Source organism: Melospiza georgiana, chromosome 3, assembly GCF_028018845.1.
Source record: "Melospiza georgiana isolate bMelGeo1 chromosome 3, bMelGeo1.pri, whole genome shotgun sequence".
NCBI classification, from domain to species: Eukaryota; Metazoa; Chordata; class Aves; order Passeriformes; family Passerellidae; genus Melospiza; species Melospiza georgiana.
The window spans coordinates 13,204,266-13,223,847 of NC_080432.1; the positions used below are offsets into that span (position 1 = coordinate 13,204,266).

General features: G+C 41.8%; 1 protein-coding gene across 1 annotated transcript; it reads right to left on the reverse strand.

The window, feature by feature from the left end:
- Nucleotides 1-60: 60 nt before the first annotated feature.
- LOC131080834 (cadherin EGF LAG seven-pass G-type receptor 3-like) lies at nucleotides 61-16,505 on the reverse strand. Its single transcript, XM_058019396.1, has 21 exons — nucleotides 16,494-16,505; nucleotides 15,799-16,015; nucleotides 15,014-15,172; nucleotides 14,459-14,610; nucleotides 13,185-13,353; nucleotides 12,019-12,227; nucleotides 10,461-10,640; nucleotides 9,662-9,881; nucleotides 9,178-9,314; nucleotides 8,355-8,498; nucleotides 7,017-7,261; nucleotides 6,426-6,535; nucleotides 5,581-5,715; nucleotides 5,299-5,435; nucleotides 4,927-5,124; nucleotides 4,526-4,620; nucleotides 3,420-3,575; nucleotides 2,599-2,796; nucleotides 1,936-2,058; nucleotides 1,336-1,546; nucleotides 61-871 (listed from the first exon to the last, which is right to left on the reverse strand). Exons 1-21 carry the CDS (start codon nucleotides 16,503-16,505, stop codon nucleotides 656-658), a joined length of 3,423 nt encoding a protein of 1,140 aa, XP_057875379.1. The 3' UTR covers nucleotides 61-655.
- Between the last annotated feature and the right edge of the window lie 3,077 nt (nucleotides 16,506-19,582).

Here is a 19,582-nt window from a genome sequence, read left to right on the forward strand (position 1 = left end):
CCAGAAACTTCCCCGCCCCGCCGGAGGAGGAGGAGGAGGAGGAAGGCGAGGCCCGGCCCTGCCCTGCCCTTCCTCCCGGCGCGGGGGGCGGAGGCAGCGGGGACGGCAGCGCCCGGAGCCTCCGCGCTGCCCTGGGGCCCGGCGGCCGCTCCCGTGCCCGGGAAAAGCCGCTCCTGGGTCCGGGAAAAGCCGCTCCTTCGGGGCTGCTCCGGGGAAAGGCACCGCCTCGCTGGAAAAGAGGAGAGAGAGAGAAAAAAATATGGAGAACAGGAAAATGAGAAAACAGACTCTGGTTTTCAGACGCTGCGGCGGACGATTCTGCGCACAAGAACGGAATTGATGTCCCCAAATTACGCGATCTGAAGCAATGACAAGGCAGCGCCTCTGGAATCGGGTTTATTGTCTTGTCTTTGACACGTGCCAGAAGAAATTAAATACACAGTGAGACAGCGCTGCTGCTGGGAAAGCAGCCCTGCAGCGCAGCACTGCAGCCCTTCCCGCATATTGCTTGTTCTCTTCCTCATCCATCCTTAAAACAGCAACAAAATTAAAATCTGGATAACATTCCCATATTCTTATTGCTCATTTAATTCTGAGCTGTTCCAATGAGTCTCATTGTGGTTTTTCTAAAAATGTTCTTCATGGAGTGTTCTTATCAGAGAGATACATCATCACCAGACTCATCGTTTTCAGACTCATCATCTCCAGGCTCATCGTCCTCAGACTCATCATCTCCGGGCTCTGGGTCCAAAATCACTGCCACCTCTGAAAACTTGACTCCTTTCAGTTCTTTCTCAGGGGCAGGCAGCGTGGGCTGAGGTGTTAAGAAGGAGAGAGCTGGCTTCTGGTTTGTGTCTGTTGGAAAGGAGTCCTGCAAAAAGGCATAGCGCAGGTGAGGCAGAGAGCTACAAATGGTTGAGTGTGGAGAAATGATAAACGGTGGAAATTGTAAAATTGTGAGCCCTTTACTGTTCACAGTCCATAAAGACAGAAGAGAGTCATCACTTCTGGATTAAAGTGTTGTTCCTTCTTCTAGGCATAGACAAACAGCCCCTCCTCCTCCTCCTAAGATTTTTTAATAGAATCACAAAATGGTTTGGGGTGGAAGGGACCTTAAGAGATTGTCAAGCCCCAACCCCCTGCCATGGGCAGGGACGCCTTGCACTAGAGTAGGTCACTCCCAGCCCTGTCCTTGGACACTCCCAGGGATTACTTGACAATATATTTTTGGTTTTAGTTCTATTGGATTAGTTTTTTTGATAATTCCTTCAATTACTTGGTGAATAACAATAAAATACTTTTCACTCCATGCTTTGCAATCATAAATCTCATTACCTGTTGTGTTGTGAATTTCGCTGTGGGCTGGACCTCCACATTTCTACTTTCAGCAGCTTTTTCAGGTGCTCCATGTTCCTCACTTTCACCCTTGTAATCCAGCAGCACTGTCTCCAGGTAATTGCCTTTTTCAGGGGCCTGAATTTCATCTTTTTCAGCATCATCTCCTCTGGTGCCTTCCAGGTTGTCAAATGACATTACCTCTGTTCTCCTAAGAGAGGTCAGAGATTTCACAGCACCATAGACAAAAATCTCAGCCTCTCTACAACCAAGAGCAGCATCTCAAAATTACACTGATCTCAAAATTAGTGGGATTGTACCCAGGGGATTAAATAGCTTCCTGTATCCTGAAGGGTCTTTTCTGCATTAGGATTAACAATTTGCTAAAGAGTAAGTAGGAATCTGCCTTTGATACAAGATTAAAAGGTATTAACTTCCTTCAAGTGTAGAGATTTTTAATTTGTCATGTTCAGGGTCCTTAAAAATGGACCTATAGCCTAGTGGGAAATCCAAGGGAAATCCTATGGTAACAAAATAAACTAGAACCATGGTTTTTATATGCAGTTTTTTATAAATTTGTGATTGCAGCAGTCTACTTACCAATTATTCATATGTTCTGGTTTTTCTAAGCTTTTCAGGCTTCCATTTTTGTCATCTGCCCACGGGTTATCAATGCCCTCCATAACATCAACTTTCTTAACCAAATCCTGTTTCCCATACTTTCTGAAAATAATACATTAAAATAATAAGAATAAAAAATTCCTTTTGGAGATTGGCTTTACAGTTGTTTTAGAAACAGAAGATGAGTTACTTGTGTTATAAATTGAATACACAACATTTATTTTCAGTGTTGTTCTGGGGATTAGTTTGGAGTATTTCCTATTTTTCCATAATGGTAGCAGGGTAAATGTTTGCTTCCCTTCTGGAAATTGTTTTCCTCTCCCATGTGGCCATGCTGCCACTGAAGTTAAGCAGCAAAACCTCCCTTGATTTCATCATTTATGGGGTTGGAAAAGACCCATGTGCCCCTCCTCACAGTGAAAATTTCTGCTGCCCACATTTCTCTGGTTCAGAACTATTTGTTTCTGCTTTTGCTGTGTGACAAACACAAGAAGAAACAACTTCCAGTTGTGTGTGGTGCATCCAACATAACAAATCTCGGGCAGCGCTCCCCGCAAAAGCCGCTAATTTATCAAACAAACACCTTTCATTAAACCCATCAGCAGTGAAGATGGGTGACACTGTGAAGGCAAACCCTGGTACCTTTTCCTTTTGAGGTCCAGCAGGACGTAGGCCAGGAAGGCGATGAAGGTGGCGGCCAGCAGCACGCCCAGCACGATGGCGGCCGTGCGCTCCGGGGCTGCCGCGGCCGCCAGGGCCTCGGGCACGGCCGCGCTGACGGGGGCTGAGAACACCTGCTGCAGCCCCTGCTCAATGGCAGCCCTCTGCTCCCTCAGCTTCCTGGGGACACAGCGAAAGTGGCCATGTGTTTGAAAATACATTGGTTTGAAAATGCAGAATATCCCTCCCTGCTCTGCCAGGACCTTCCCCAGCGTTCGGGCTTGTCGTGTCTCCTCTTCAGGAGAAGCTCTGTTTTCCAGCAGCCAGCCCTGGGGCTTGTGACCTGAAATGCTGCAGAGCTTGGACACCTGAACTAGGATCTACATGACTGACAGGTTACCAAAGAAATGTAAAATACACCTGGAGTGTGGGGTTTTAAATAGTCTATATATATATAGTCTGTATATATGGTGTGTATATATATATGTATACAAACATATATATAAAGTGTGTATATATATATATATATCAGGTCAATATATATTTTAATTACATTAAACTATTATTTCATTATATTAAACTATTAAATTATATTTTAATTATATTCTTTCTCCGTCAGCTTTTTTTCTCTTAAATTTTCTCTCACTTTTAAATCTGATTTGCACAATGAAACAGCCTTACTCATGTTTTTGGCTAGCTCTGGAAATTAGATTATCAGTAAATAGTGGATCAGCTTTCTGAATTCTAAAATGTCCTGTCTGCATGAGCTCTGACCCCCACAGGTCAGACTGTGCCACACAGACCTTTTCACATCTTCTGCAGGTACTTCCTGGTGGGCCTCATCAAAAGCAATGATGTCTATGTGGGTTTCATCAGTGCTGCTCCTTGAATTTCTGTCAGACTCCTTGGGATAGATATTAAGCACGAATACATTCCATCTAAGTTTCTCTTCCAGGACCCTAGCATCATATGAAGAAAACATTTTTAATTAGCTGGGCAATGACAGATTCTTTTACTCTGGAAATTAAATGAAGTAGTATTTAGTACAACACTTGGCAGATATTAATTGATACTAATAAAATGACCTTGGCAGGTATTTTGATTGAAGCATGTAAAAATGCAGGATTATTATCAGCCAAGGAATTAAGCTATTTGTCCAAAATTGTTGAGTGAGTGAGCAGTAGAGGGAAAATATCTATAGATTACTATAAACAGTAATGGTGGGGAGGAGGGAAATTCAGTCTCATAATCCTTATTGTTTTCTCCTCTTTTTCCAGAGATTTCATGCTGGGTGGAACCAGTGGCCCAGTTAATTCTTCATTCTGGCAGCAGTCAGCACCAGCTGCTTCCAAGAAAGTTTTCCATTTCATTTTTACCAACAAGAACTGGTCTGTAATAACACCAACATCACAAACTCATTTTGCCCACATTCAGAGTGATTTCCCTTCATAAGCACAGGACTCAACCTTTCCAATTTAAATACATGTTTATATGTAGCCAAACAAAAGATCTTCCATCTTTGTTAACATGCCCAAAAGGCCAATTGTGGTTTTAATTTAATGGTGGGTTTGGTTTGTGCTGTCTGCCCTATGTCTCCACGTTTTTATCCTGCTATCCATGAAAACCTTTATCCTAGGCTGTTAAAAATGACACAAACCTTGAGGTGGGAAGAGACCACATGAAATTGTCTAGTCCAGTGACCTCTTTGAGACGTGTCAGCTTCAGAGTAAAAACTTACAAGGCAAAAATTGGTGGATTCCTGTGAACTTGCTCAAATTATTCTGAGCTCTGTCAGATTGAAGGCCTGGCTTTTCATGAGCACTGGCTGCAGGCTATCAGACCCCTATCCCAAACTCTGAATTTATCATTAGATATTATACCAGAATAAGCTTCACAGTTTCAAAAATACCTTTGTACTTCAACACTTTTTCTTTCCACAGCACTGATCTTCTGATTTAGCACCAGCATCACAACATTGCTGCTGGAACTGGAATCAACAGTTACCTAATAAAGAATCACAGATAAAATTTCCTAAAGCTTTTGTACCTCTCATAGATTGATCAAAAAAAACCCCACAAAGACCCCCAAAGTAATTGTCCTCCCAAAGTCAGTTTTCATGCCAACATATTTTTATATGTCAGTGAAAATGGCAACCTCTTAATTCCTGTATGTAAATATTCATGTATCTGACAGGCCTATTGACACAGTTAAGAAGTAATTTTGTAGTTTTGCCATTACCAAAATTAGCCCTTCTTGTTTACAATTCTGACATGGAAGTAAATCAGGATTATACATAAAAATCTTCCTTACATTGACTGTTGTCTGGGCTGTGAGTCTTCTTGTGCCTTGGTCTGCAGCTTGGACTTGCAGATAAAACGTTCCAGCTTTTCCTGCTACAGAAACTGTGAAAATCTGCCCTGTGTTTTCATCGATGTCAAATTCATTGGTTTGGCCTCCCACTAAGGTGTACTGCAGACGTCCATTGTCTCCTGAGTCTGGATCTGTGGCCTGGGTTTAAAACAGGTGATTTGAGACACTCAGCCTGTGGCTTTTGGGCCGCACCTTGTTCTTCAAGCAGTAAACTCAGCTCTCAGGAGCAGCTTGAAGGCTCCTCTAACACAGTGGGGGAAACCCAGCTCTGCGCCAGGGTTTGTCCTTGTGGGGAGCACAGGAATACCGTACCTGGACTGTGGTGACAGGGTATTTGTAGGGCACAGCGCTGGGGATGCGGGCCCGGTAGGAGGGGCTGGGGAAGGCGGGCTGCTCGTTCACGTCCTGCACGGAGATGGCCAGCATGGCCGCGTTGTCAGCAAACAGCCCTGGGGAAACACCAGTGAGAGCCTGCACCTCCTCAGGTCACATCAAACCTCACAGCCTAAAGGGAATCACAGCTCCTGTCTGCATTGCAAACACAAAACGTGTGTCCACTGCTCCCCTGGAATGTAATTTAAAGCGAGAAGTTACCTGAACGCTGCACTTCTGCAGCAGAGGAGACTCTTGGGTTTGCTTGAATTAAAACCACATACTGAGAAACTTCCTCATAGTCCAAATTAACTGCTGTTCTCAGCTCACCACTTTCAGGATCCAGTCTGAAGTGACCTGAAAGGACAAGCACACACTTCTGCTGCGACAGCTGCCATTAGCTGCCCTTGGGATGTGTCCATGGCTGCTCTGCTCTGAACAAGGTGGAATTCAACACTTCCACTGGCCAGGCAGCAAAGGCATCACCACAGCTACCAGGGCTCCTACCCCACACCAAACAGCTCTTAAACGTGCCAAGGAGCAGTAAATGTGAACAAAGGATTTCACATGATTTCACAAATAAGGAGAATTGCAGCTCCTTCTGCACAGCTCCATTTTTTAAAATGCATTTCCAAGTTTTCTCTCAGTTTCTATGTAATTCCTTTGCTGTGGGCCAAATGGAACCTGGGCACAGCTGCAAGAGGGCAGATGCCTTAACATAAATGCAAGGAAATGAAGGACTAAAAGTGATTGGCAGGGAGGAAGCTGCTTGTGAACCACACTTTCTATTTTAGCTCCCCCAGTCTCTAAATTATTCTTATCTCAAAATTTAAGAATAAAAGAAGCCATTTCTTAGCAAGTTACCACCCTTCCTAAAGCCAAAGATCAGCAAAGTCAATGCTGAAAAGCCCTGAAAAAAATTATCTGTTTTTTAAAAACTCCTGTTTTTAAAAAAGTTTTATCCATGCTCTCCATCTCCTCATTTATGCACAGTAGCACCTGTCATGCAAAAGACAGGTTATGATGTTCTCCTGGGTATTTTAACTTAAAATGGGGCTGGTACTCACCTCTTTCATTGCCAGATACAATAGTGTAGTCAATTGGTTTGCCTGAAGTTTCAGCCACAGCAAAACCATAAATAAAATAATCCACTCCAGTGTTTTCCAAAACAAAAATGCTGATGCAGGAAATAAATGATGAACCATAATGTTAGATTTGCCAACAGTGGTTGCCCAGGCAGGCTTTGAAATTTAACTTTTTAAAAGAGAGTTCTCTGTGGAAAATCTTGCCCCCTCTCCCCAGTTTGCCAGATCTGCCCAACTTTCAGAATACAGTGCAAACCCTGGTTGGTTTTCCAGTCAGATTTTGGGTCATCCTTGAGTAAAACCTAAGGAAAAATGTTTTATAGTGTTGAAGAGCAAAGAGACAAAGAGTCTGGCTTATAAAGCTGCAAAGTAGAGAAATAAAAGGCAATGCCCCAGCTCACATTCACAGAACCCCAAGCATAGCAGAATTTCCTGTGTTTTGCTTTAACAAACCCCCAAAACTGATGTCCTTTCTTCTGCATGGAGAAATATGAAAGTGACCTTCAAGTTTGCTCTGTTTTGCACCCCCTGGGGAAGACATCCCAGTTATTTAAGTGAATGTGAAAGCCTCACCTGATCTCACTTTGGTTGAAGCGAGGAACAAAGGGACGGTTGTCAAACACGCTCAGAGTAACCACAGCAGTGCCATTTAAAGGGGGAGAGCCTTTGTCCTTTGCCATCACTGTCAAGTGCATCTCTCCAGACCTAGACAGGTTCCCAGTTGTAATTATCTTCCCCTCACTCAAATCCTCTATCAGGAAGAAGGGGCTCACGTCGGCGTCCGGGAGGATGTAATACTCAATGAGGCCATTGTGCCCCTGCCAGGAAAGAAACACAAAATCATGGAAATGGGAGTGTGTTTGGAAGGGTAGGATAAACACTGAAACAGAGATCCAAAAAACATCTGAATGTCTCTAGTGGAATTATTTTGAAAACACTGTTTTGTTTGTTTTTTTTTAAGAATGAAAACCATGGTAGGATGCGTAAAAATTAAAAAGAAACACAAAGCAGAAGAAAATACACAATACATTGGTCATTTACACAGTAAAAAGATGGCAAAAAGTCTCTAATGAAAATAAGCTAGATGTGTAGAGGGGGACAGAGTAGTGAGGGTGGCACAGGGAGGACAAGTGCCACTCTGCACAGCTGAAGGAGGAGTTTCACTGAGGTCTCAATGAAGATCTCCCACAGTTCAGTAATTTTCAAAGGCAATTGCACTTTTTATACAGAATCATTGAAAAGGCTGATTAAAAAAGGGCCGTTAGATTATTTGCAGCAATGTACCACAGCTGCAGCTATTCCAACCAAAATTATGCATGAAGAAATAGGAAGGCACCTGCTACACCTATTTTGTTGTCACTTGGAGATGTTTCATCTTGTAAATGAAATAATTACTAGTGATGTTGTCATGGTGATGTGGTTGACTACTGGATATCCCTGCCAGTGCCTGGATCCTATTTGATGGGTGTAGTACAGATATATCAAACAAAATTACATTTAATAACAGTGGGGACAGAGAGGATCAGTTGGGGTGCCACACTTAGAGAAGTTTGGTGAGCAGACATTTCCTTGCTCAAAGGAGTTTGGTGAGCTCATATTTCCAGCTATATGATGTTTAGTTTTTACAGATTCTTCTACCTCAAAAGCTCAAATAACTTCAGAGACACTAAATGGCTTCAGTCCATGTGTACTTCTGAAGCACTGGTGTGTGCAGCTCTGTATAGGAAAGAGTAAAATTAAAGGAAATAGAGCTGAGGAAACATGCCCAGAGCAGGGAGTACATCAGTGTCAAGGCAGAGCCAGCTAAACTCCTCATTTCCAGTTCTCAGCAGTGAAGCAGGATTCCCTTTCTGCCTGGAGGAGGAGCAGGATGTGCTGTGCTGAGGCTCAGGTCACAGAGGAATCTCTCACCTGGTCGCGGTCGGTGGCGCTCACGGTGAGGACAGGAGCCCCCACAGGATTCACCATGTTCATGGCAGCAGAGTAGGAGCTCTGGGCAAACACTGGGGCATTGTCATTCACATCCATCACTGCAACTCTGACATGGATGGCTGCCTAGGAAACAAAGGGGTGCCATGCATCTCAGAGTATTTAGAAACTCTTATTTAGCATTGTGTTTTCTTTACGTGCAACAAAAGTGATAAATCAGGCTTGGAAAAGGCCGCAGTAAAATATTGTCTGGGTTTAATTGGGTGAACTCAGCATCAGAGATCACTACAGGATTTTAGCAGGAGAGGCAGGAATTCAGTGTTGCAGTAGGATTCTCCTTGAAAGGTGTCTGAATGAATAAGAACAGGGCATGTTTAGGAGACCAACATGTCCTCCATGCAGTTAAGGAAACCACACATGCTCTGATTCTGTTAAAGAAGTGCCTAATAACTTTTCAAATAAAAGAAATACAGCAGAACTAGAACAATCTGCTGAAAATACTTCCTCTCCCACAACAAGTTATCACATCACTTACAGTTCTAACAGCAGGAGACAACTCCAGCTCCCCAGAACAGGCCAGTCAGCAAACAATTCAGGGTCAATGCCTACCATGCATCATTTTGAATATTTCACATAATTAAAGTATACTACTACTCAGTGTGGTTAAAGGCTGTAGAAGTCTGACTCTAAACATGATGAGGTGACTCATTTATTCTACACAATAAATGGCTGGGATGGATCTCCCTCCCAGCAGTTCAAAATCCACTCTCAAGTGTTGCTGTTCATTACAGTAATGGTCTCTTACCTGATAGAAAGGGGCAGATTTATTGTTGACTGCAGTCACTGTGAGGTTGTATTTATTCATGGTTTCATAGTCTGGAGAGTTCTTTATCTTAATGATGCCCTGTATTGCATCTATTTCAAATATATTTTCTCCCTCGCCTGAGACAGATTTAAACAAGCATCATCAATTAATACATCTTAGCAGCACATAATTAAATGCACTCTTAAATTATATGTTTACTTGTGCCATGAACTCATCAAAACAATTTTTAAGTAACGTATGGATAATGTAGAAGAAGAACAGAAATATTTTGAGTGGATGGGCATTGGAAACATGAGCCAAGGTTTGAAAATTTTATGAGCATGAATTAGTAACATTCCAAACCAGGAGAAAGTGAACATTCTTGGCTTTGGTGGAAAGAGGTTAAGAAATAACATGGGTAATACTAATTACATTCATAATTGTACAGACAAAGTGCCAGTGCAGTGGCAGAATTGCTTGTTACCTGTGAGCTCATACAGAATGAAGGCATTGTCTCCTATGTCTCTGTCTGATGCTGTGATTTTTCCAACTATGAATCCCACAGGCACATTTTCCTGGACACTGAAGTCAGGCACTGGATCAAACACAGGTGGCCAGTCATTAATGTCAGTGATCTTTATCACAACTGTGCAGTAACCCCTCTTCTTCTCAGGGATCCCATCATCTTCAGCATACACCACAACCTGTAAGTTGCACAGTTTTGGTAGTGAGAGGTCACACAAAGAGGTTCTTGCATAAGGATTAAAAAAACCTTGGGAAATCTTAATCTTTGAAATATTCTTATGTAAAGTCCCATTCTGAATTCACCTCAAAATTATTATTGAAAACTTAAGGAGTATTTGGGTGAATAAAAAAGTCTTTTTGTGTAGAACCAACAAATTCACCAATATTTTTGCTTGAAGCAAAATAAGACAATAAAAAATATCCAACAGTGGCAACAACAAAAAGCAGATTAACTGAGAATCATATCTGCAAGATCTCAGCACAGGTTCAGGCATCAGACAGGGCTGAATACATGAGCTGTCATTGTGAAATTAGTTATTCATGTGCTGAAGTGTTTCCAAGGCAGGTGAACAATGAGCTGTGCTTGAATTTCATTCTAGTCAAAAGGCAGTGCCTTGTTTTAATAATGCCTCATGCCTTGAGATGCTCCCATTCTAAACCAATGCAGAAAATGCTCAAGCCTTGTCAAGCTAAACAAAAGCACAAGTGCTACCTGTTTTCCAAGAGAAAAATAAAGATTTAATATATCTAAAGCAAACCTGGTACTCTGTGGGTTCCTCTTCATAATCAAAGGGGGCAGTGGAATAAAGGATTCCAGTGGTTTCATTTATGCTGAATTTCAGTCCTTGTCCATTGAGAATGCCATACGTCAGGAAACCATTTCTGCCAGTGTCACTGTCCTGAGCTTTCAGCTGCACAATCTGAGTAGCAGGGGAATGCTGCAGGAAGAAGGATTGAGCATCTCAGAGACTGCTTTGCTGTAATTGCTTGAATTATGTAAAAGTAACAGGTACTGCATCCACTTACACTAGTATAGACATTTTAAAATCAAAATTATACAGCTTGATCCACACAGTAAGAGAGTCTCTTGCTTTCTCTAATTTACAGAAAATAACTGTTTTCCTCCCCCCATATCTCTACATATAGCTGCAATTTTCAGGAAGCAATATTATTTCAAACAGCCCAAATGTTAACCTCAATATCTGATGTGCTGTTATTTCTGTGCAACAGCCCCTTCTCCCGTGAAACTCAATGGGTGTTCTCAACTCCAAAATCACATTTCTTTCTGAACACTAGTTGGCTAATAATTATTAAAATAAACAATCTAATTTTCCTTTTAAACAATGTTCTTTGCACCAAGATTGACAGAAGGTATCAGTGTTTCTCTTGCAGGGCCATTTGAGACCTGATCTGAAGTTATTTGATCCAACAGGGTATCCAGCAATTCCCACTGTGTAAATATTTCACATGGAAATCAATTTTTTAAGGTCGGGGAGTGTGATTTTAGTTCTTCTCCATTAAACTCCCTGGGAACATTAAAATTATGTGTAATAAATTGAATCTCTAATTCAGTGGTAGAAACGGACTAGACTTCAAATCAGTTGTGGCTGCTAAAGACAATATGTGTGCATCAGCTGGGGATCTCAAAGGCAAGGTATGTGCTCTATAAAATATCAACATGATCAATGTGCTTCTTTTTTAAAAAAAAAAAAAAGCAACCAGCAGATTAAAGTGTGAAAAGTTTTGCTTCAAAATTGAAGAGTGAAATGTTGAGCAAGATGCTTTTACATATTTAAATGCTGTGGCTTCTTCTGTAGAGAACCACAGTGTCTGAAAATCTGACTGAGATCTGGCTTGTTCTCTGCTGCTGATCACTTGTGCCAGCAAAATCACAACAGACTGTACATGAGCAAGAGCAGAAATATTGTTAAATTAGAGACTGTGCCCTGGTACTGCCCTGTGTGAAGCTCCCTCACAAAAGGCAGAGTGGGAGCCTATGGGGTGCCCAGCACATCCAGTAGATTTCAAATTCACCTGAATATTCTCTATGTAAAACATTCAAAATGCAGTGGTAGTTCTTCCTTAATGGAGCCCCCTATTAGAAAAGATTCACTTTTTCTTCAATAAATCCACACCTCTAGATTATTCTTGGTGTGCATTGGGATTGAAATAAACCTCACAACACCATGGGGTAGGACAGAACAGCAAGTCTGCCCAGCTCCTGAAGGTTTACTTGTATACTCAACAAAAGATTCTTTTTATTATTGTTATTTTGAAGACTTATTTTTGTGATTCAGTTTGATGACATTTTCTTACCTCTGGCAATCTCTCTTCTAGTAGAGAAGATGGGAAAACTGGGGGGAAATTGTTTTCATCAAGGACTTCCACCTTCACTTCCACTTCATTAAATATGGCAGCATTGGATGAGTCTGTTGCTCGTACCTTGAAATTTACTGGAAAATCTTCCAGTTTTAGATTCTTACTTGTTCTTACAACACCATTGGATGGATGGATAAGGAAATACCCTGTTCAAAAAAATCAACCAGAAATTATTCTGGTTATGATTCCATTAGTTGAAACTGAAGATATGAATCCTTCAGTGAAAATTGAATATTATTTATATGAATATTGTATGTTACAGTATTCTTCAAAGAACAAAATGCAATTCAATGTTTTTACAAGGTTGATAAGAATGTCAGATATATCCAGGGCTGTAATTAACAAAAAGAAACAATTCAGAAGGTCAGATGGGAACCCAAAGGGAGAAAATTCACTATACCACTCTCCAGCCAGGTATTCACATTCCTCTGAAACAGTCAGAGATTATTTGCCCCTCTTTCAGTTAGAAACTTTTTATATTTCCTAACAAGTCCTGTTCTTAGTGAAGGTGAGGAATTTGCAACTACCTTCAAGAACACGACTTCATACAAAACATTTCAGAAAACTGAAGTACAAATTGGCTGTTTGATGATAGATTAAAATCAGCTCTATATTTAGCAATAAACCACATGTGACAAAGCACTGATGCACTTGACTGCATACAAACTCACTCTAGGCACTCACATTTGTTAGGAAAACATTGCTGAGTTATTTTTCTTTCCTAGAAGTTTTTGTGCTATTAGTTATTTTTCGTCCAGCCAGAGTAACTTTATGCCTGACCAGGTCCAGCCTGATCTTCCTGCAGCAGACACAGCACAGAGCTGATGATGCCAGCCCTGCACCACGTGCCTTGTGCTTCTCTGACAGAAATTCAGTGCCATGCCCACACCTGATCCACCCCAAAATGGTGCCCTGGCTTCATTGCCACCCAGGGGTAATGGTTCCACCCTGTGGAACCGAGGGAAGAGCACAAACCCAGAGAGAAGAAACCATCCCAACACTCAGTGTTCATGGCTGTGGAACTGAGGGAAGAGCACAAACCCGGAGAGAAGAAACCATCCCAACACTCAGGGCTCCTCCTGTTCTCCACATCCAGGGCTCACCCTTCTCATCTCCAGAGGTGATGCTGTAGTCCACAGGGAGCTTGTACAAGGCTCTGACCTCCACAACAAATGTGTCTGGGGGGCTCTGCTCTGCCAGGGGGGCAGGGTGATAGGCTTCTTCCAGGAACAGTGGGAAGGACACATCCATGGGAGCAACCACGACTGACACCTGCAGAGAAAAGGACGTGGCCATGGGGGTGGTGTTTGCAGCTTTAGCAAAAACTTTCCTACTGAGGTGTAGGACAAGTCCAGGCTTCGGTCAGTGAGGAGAAAGAAGCCTGGGGTTGCTGCCTGCTGTGTTTGATACTGCCCTGAAGGCAGCAAATACTGGTGGGAAACAGCAAAAACCTCCTCAGTTTAGGTTCACCTGGGTGCTTTGCTAAATGCAGAGCTCCAGTTCCTCACATCAGCACATTTCAAAGGACTTGAACTAAGCAGCTCTCAGAGAGATGCACTCATCTCCAGCCTTCCACTGGAGAGGGTGTAACCAGAGCAGGAGTTTGCACACACAGTATTTTAAAACTATTGTGTGATTGATTTATAGATTAAGAACAAAAGGTGAGAGGTGGTAAATAAAAAATGCCTACTGCTTCACAAAAATATTTTATATCTGTTGCCAGACAGCTGCTGTCTAATCATCTGAAGAATGATGGCTTGTAAGTCTACATTTTAAGGTTGTTGAAGATAATTTTCTACATCTTTATGCATATAGATTTCTAGTTCTTTTTTTTTAAATTCTGCTGTGATATTTAGTGGCAAAAGTTCACCAGCAAGTTATAAGCACTGTGTAAAAATAATTTTTAAATCACATTTACATTTCTCACTCTTCAATCTAGAAATTATTTTTCTTACATTAGGGGAAAATAAACAGGAACACTTTATTTGCCATCTCCTGTTAATTTATCGAATATTTCCATTACAACCTTTCTGGCTGTCCCACTCTGACCTTACACAGAAGTCTCTACAGCTCTAACTCTCCTCCCTCACAGCCTGGAGCTTCTGTCTGTCTTTTCTGAAATGGAATGATCACAACCATTTTGGGTAGTGTGCCAGCAATTGCTAGGGCAGCATAACTTGGTAACTGTTATATGTAGCCTGAAACAAAAATAAATCAGACATTTATGTCATTCATGTCAGAAATAAATCTCTGACATTCTGATTCCTGGTTTGCATCGTTTTGCCTGACTAATACCCCTCTCCTGGTGTGGCTGTGCTCAGTTTAGAATAAAGCAATCTGGGGAAGTAAAGAGAAGGCCAGGCAGAAATGTTGGTACCTTCACAGAGGCTGAAAGAGGCGGCAGCCCCGAATCCGTGGCGGTGACGTTCAAGGAGTAGTACAGGGGAACAGTTTGTGTGGATAAATCTCTTGTTAGCCTGAGCTCTCCTGTGCTACTGGAAAGACTGAAGAAGCCGCCTGAGTTTCCACCTGAAAACAGAAAAAGGAGTGTTGGAGATGTTCCCTGGAACCAGCAGAGACAAGTGACTGCAGTGCATGCCCAGGAGTGAGGAGGCACAGGTTGAAATCCTATACCTGGAGCAAGGCACCCCCCTCTGGTCCAACCTCCTGGCTAAAAACGTGGCCAGGAGGCAATTCAGCACAGGCTGTACAAGGCTTTGATCCATCAGGTGAGAATCTCCACGGACAGCCTCTCTGGGCAACCTCTTCCTTTAATTACTGATCTTCACAGAGGATTTTTTACACCTTCTATGCAGTCAGAACCCACCAGTTCAGTTTATGACCATTCTCTCTCATTCTGGTGTCATGCAGTTGCTTTAGCAGTGCCAAGTGTCCCAGTAATAAACAGCTCTAAGAGTTTTTCCTAACATACCTGAGATATTGTAGAAAATGCCTTCATCATAACCCTTGCCTTCATCTCTTGCATTGATGTCCACTACCAGTGTGCCAGCTGTAGAATTGTCTAGGAGGATCCTGTGATATGAGGGCTGGTCAAACACGGGTCCTTCTTCATTGACATCTTCCACAGTAACTGAGAAAGAATCATCACATTTGGTGAGTTTTACCTAAATGGTTACCAGTTGTGTTTTTTTCAGCAAGTATAAACCAACACAGCTCCTCTGAATGAGAATATATCCAGTCATACTGATCAAAAGTAGGGCTGGCCAAGAGCTAGGATACCAACTTCACAAAAATTTTTATGCCTTTTTTCCTCCAAAACAACATTATATATTTTTTTTAAGGGAAAAAAGCCAGTAATCAAGCACTGGCAATCATTTTAACAAGACTAAAAATCACTGTCAACACTGTTTATCACCCTAGAAACTGCCCTTCTGTATACAACCAGAAAAAAACCTGAATTATGTTTTTGGAAACATTTTCAATCAAAATGCCAATAGGTTCTCAGAAAACAGAAAAAAAATTGTGACTATATTGAAGGAAGTAATATCAGCTTGTGTGAAAAATCCTCATTTTTGACATGGCAAACTTTATTTAGAAAAATTTCATTTGGCTTGAGTGAAAAGATCACACTATCATTTTTGATAATTTACTCTAGCAGACTGCATTAATATTGGTTTATATCTCATAATTACACATGGTGAAATATTCCCTAGGGCTGTTAATGAAAGTTCATTTTCTGTGGTAAAGCAGAGCTACCTGTAATGTTTGCTGTGTCCTGGAGATGTGGCTCTCCAGGATTGAAAGCTTTCAGAATAAACTTGTACTGGGATTGACTTTCATAGTCCAGAGGCTGAAGGGTTGCAATATCTCCAGAAAGTTCTCCAACATGAAACGAAGCTGTCTCTCCAGTTATGGTGTAATGAATGATGGCATTGTACCCTATGTCTGCATCTGTGGCCACTGCACTCAAAATCTAAAAGAAAAGGAAAAAAAGTCAGCAAATAAAAGCAGAGCAAAGAGAGTGGCAAAACATGCCCACAAGCCTGGTATTGACCCACAGAATGTATACTGACTGAATCACTCATTAGTTGATTAGTTGCATTGCTGGAATTGTGGCAGAGCCTGTGGCAGAGCAGTTACAGACTGCCAGGTGTCCCCTCTCCCCTTGACTCCTGTAACCTTTAGGGCACATCTGCCAGGCAGAAATGGAGCCAGGAATGGATGCACTGGGAGCTGCCCAGGGAAGCTGGGATGCCCCATCCCTGGAAGTGTTCAGGGCCAGGCTGGATGGGGCTCTGAGCAGCCTGGTCTTTGAGAAAGGTGGCCCTGCCCATGGCTGAGGGGCTGGAACAAGATGATCTTTAATGGCCCTTCCAACCCAAACCATCCCACAATTCTAAGACGGATAAGCTTAAGAACAAAGGGATGCTGGACAAATGCACAACACCTACAGCACCAAACATCTTTAAAACATGTTGCCCACAGATCCAATGAAAACTCAGTCTGTGCAGTGTGGAATCACTGCTGAGGATGAGAGGGAAAGGGGGAGCAGCTCTCACTCTTTTTCAGAGTTTTGGGAGCAATCAGTGGGGCAGGTACTCCTGTGTCATACAAACCAAACATGCTGTGTGATTCCACAGGCCCCACAAACTAAAAAATGGTGTTCACCAATGCACAGCCATGAGAGATTACTGCCCCTTCCAGTTGCCCAGACAGAAAACAAGTGCACTGTTTATTCTCAGTGCCTCTCACCACATGTGGAGGCTCATTCTCCCTCACAGTCACAGAGTAGGAATTTTGGGGGAGCACTGGTGGGTTGTCATTCACATCTTCCACAGTGATGCTCAGAAGCAAGCTTGCAGATTGTGGTGGGTTCCCAGAATCAGTGGCCTGTGAAGGAACAACTTGTCATTAAAAACAGCATTACTTTGACACAAATTTACCCTGCCAGTTCAATTTTGCTCCAAAAATTGTGATTTTTTTGCCTCTGCAGTCTTTCTGCTGGACCAGTTATCCCTCAGTGACACTTCTCTACCCTGTGCTTGGTTAGTTGCCACATCTTCCTGCAGCTGCATCCTCAGCCCATCACATGCTCTGCCTCTCATTAACAATTAATCAAAAGCTCCAGCTGGATGCAGATCAAACATGGCATGTGATCAGATGTGGCACTAATCAACACAGGACTGTGATGTACACATAGCTGGGCTCTGGTAGTTGAGAGAATGAGGAAATCCCTGGCATTTTGAGGGTTTAAAGTGCCAAAATAGCAAGCTGTGACAAGCATCCAGTATGTGGCAAATTCACACTCAGTTTTACACTGCTCCAACATCTGCCATAGAAAATTCTCATCTCTAGGTACATATGCACAGTTCTCAGTCTTACAAAGTGTCCACTGTTATTAACTTGAATTTTTTTCTGAAGACATTTATCAATTTTTAATGTCTCCTCTATATCTTCAATAAGCTCTTGGACCTGTAAAAATGTCCTTTAATATATTTGTACTTGATGAAACAAGCAAATATATTTGTCAGTGCTGCAACACTTCTTTATATGCACAGTAATTGATCTGATTAGCAGCAGTAAAAATCCATGAAAGCAGCTAGAATAAATAGATAACCTCATGGATGTTCAGTGAAAGTTTTAAGTTTATGCTTTTTCTTTTTTTTTTTTTTACTTGAAAAATCTAATTTCAGGTATTTTTTAAAAGATATAAGGACATATATTTTGGAAAATGAACAAAATAAGGGAAAGGGACAAATAACATGGATAGGCAAGGCAGCTGTATGGTAAAAGATGAACCCAAGAATGTTTGCAGCTGTTGTGTGACTGTGACCTTTAAGATTTAGGGTTCATAAGCAATTTATTCACTAATACCAATTTACAGAGCAGAAAACAGAGCTCTGCATACAAAACATAAGAACAGTCAAAATTCATGCATGAATTCAAATGGAATTCTCTAAGATTGAGTGGTTTTCTTGTGATGGTTCAGTATTTCCTCTTTTCTAATGCTGTGAACTTGTGTGAACTTGCATCAAATTTGTCAACTTACAATTATTTTCAATTCATAACTGTCCACCACTTCTCTGTCTAAGGGTTTTTTGGTGATCAGCTTGCCAGTAGAACTGTTAATATGGAATGTTCCAGCAAAATCATCTTGCAGAGAGTAGCTGATAAGCGCATTATCTCCTACATCCAGATCAGTAGCAGAAAATGTGCCCAAGTCTAGACCAGCTGCATTTTCAGGAGCTGATAAATGAGTTTGGATCCATGCTGAGAAAACTGGAGGGTTGTCATTGATGTCTTCAACTCTCACAGTTACCTATATTGAAACAAAAGAGACAAAAGGAGGAAAAGACACAAATTTGAGCTGTAGAAGCTGTAATCAAAGGAGAATTTTGATTTATTTTAGTCCTATAGCAAAAGACTACAACCAAGGAACAAAGCCCAAAGGGAACAGAAAACAACTTCAGCATTTCTCAGCATTTGAGCATTTTCATAACCTCTGAATTTTTAATCTTTTAAAATTCTCAGCTGCAAGATAACAAAATATGTAAGATAACACTCTCTAAGTGGAAGAGATGCACAGAACTAATAACCTGGGGCTCTTTGGCTCATCTGCCTCTTGCATGTGACAGAACCATGCACAGAAGCAGTTTTGGTGTTAATCAGTTCCTCTGGTTATGAGCTGTTCATAAGGAGCTCTCAGGGAGTGACACAATCTGTGAAGCTGACAATATCTCCAGATGGTAAAATCTCCTCAGGATATAAAAAAAAGGGAAATTAAATAGAAGGCTCTCAAAGCTTCACATTTGCATGACAGAAGATACTTATCTGGATTTTGCTTGACTGTTAATATTTTTAAAAGACATTTCATATTGCTTGATAGAAAATATTTTGAACTGCATATTCCATACCAAAGCAACAGCTGTGTTGGGTGGCACCAGGGAATCCACAGCTTGCACCAGGATGCTGTACAGGTCTCCTTGCTCCCTGTCCAGCCTCACCAGGGCCACGATGTCCCCTTGGTCCCCGATGGAGAACTTGTCCCAGTGGGATTTCAGGGAGTACTGGACCTGCACAGCAATGCTGCCACTCAGAGCCTTCACTGAGCCCACTGCACTCCCTGGAGCTTTGTCCTCCTCAATGCTGAACTCGTAGCTGGAGCTCTCAAAAGTCAGCCCAAAGCTGGAGTCTACCAGCAAGTAGAGAGTAACAGAGGCTGAGGAGAGAAAACAAATTAAAATTCTGGACTCACTGCTCAGATCATCATGATCTGTGCTCTGGTTCCTTAAGCTCTTGAGGAATCAGTAGAAACTGAAAGAAATTATCACACAGGAAAGGGAAATTATAAGAAAAAAGAAAGCAATAGTAATGAGGAGTAATATGTAACACAAAACATGATGCTTTTGCACCTAATTGATTTTCCAGAATAATCTCACTTCCCTGATTACAGAAGTGTTGCTTCAGCCTGACAGGAGAGCAAGGATCACCAGTCTGAAGCTAATGGGATGTGCAGGAATTTCACACTCCTTAAAAACCT

Coding starts and splice junctions, on each gene's coding strand:
- LOC131080834 (XM_058019396.1), bottom strand. Junction 9,882..10,460: donor AGGAACCCACAGAGTACCAG/GTTTGCTTTAGA, acceptor TGCAACTTACAG/GTTGTGGTGTATGCTGAAGA. Junction 9,315..9,661: donor CATTCTGTATGAGCTCACAG/GTAACAAGCAAT, acceptor AATCTGTCTCAG/GCGAGGGAGAAAATATATTT.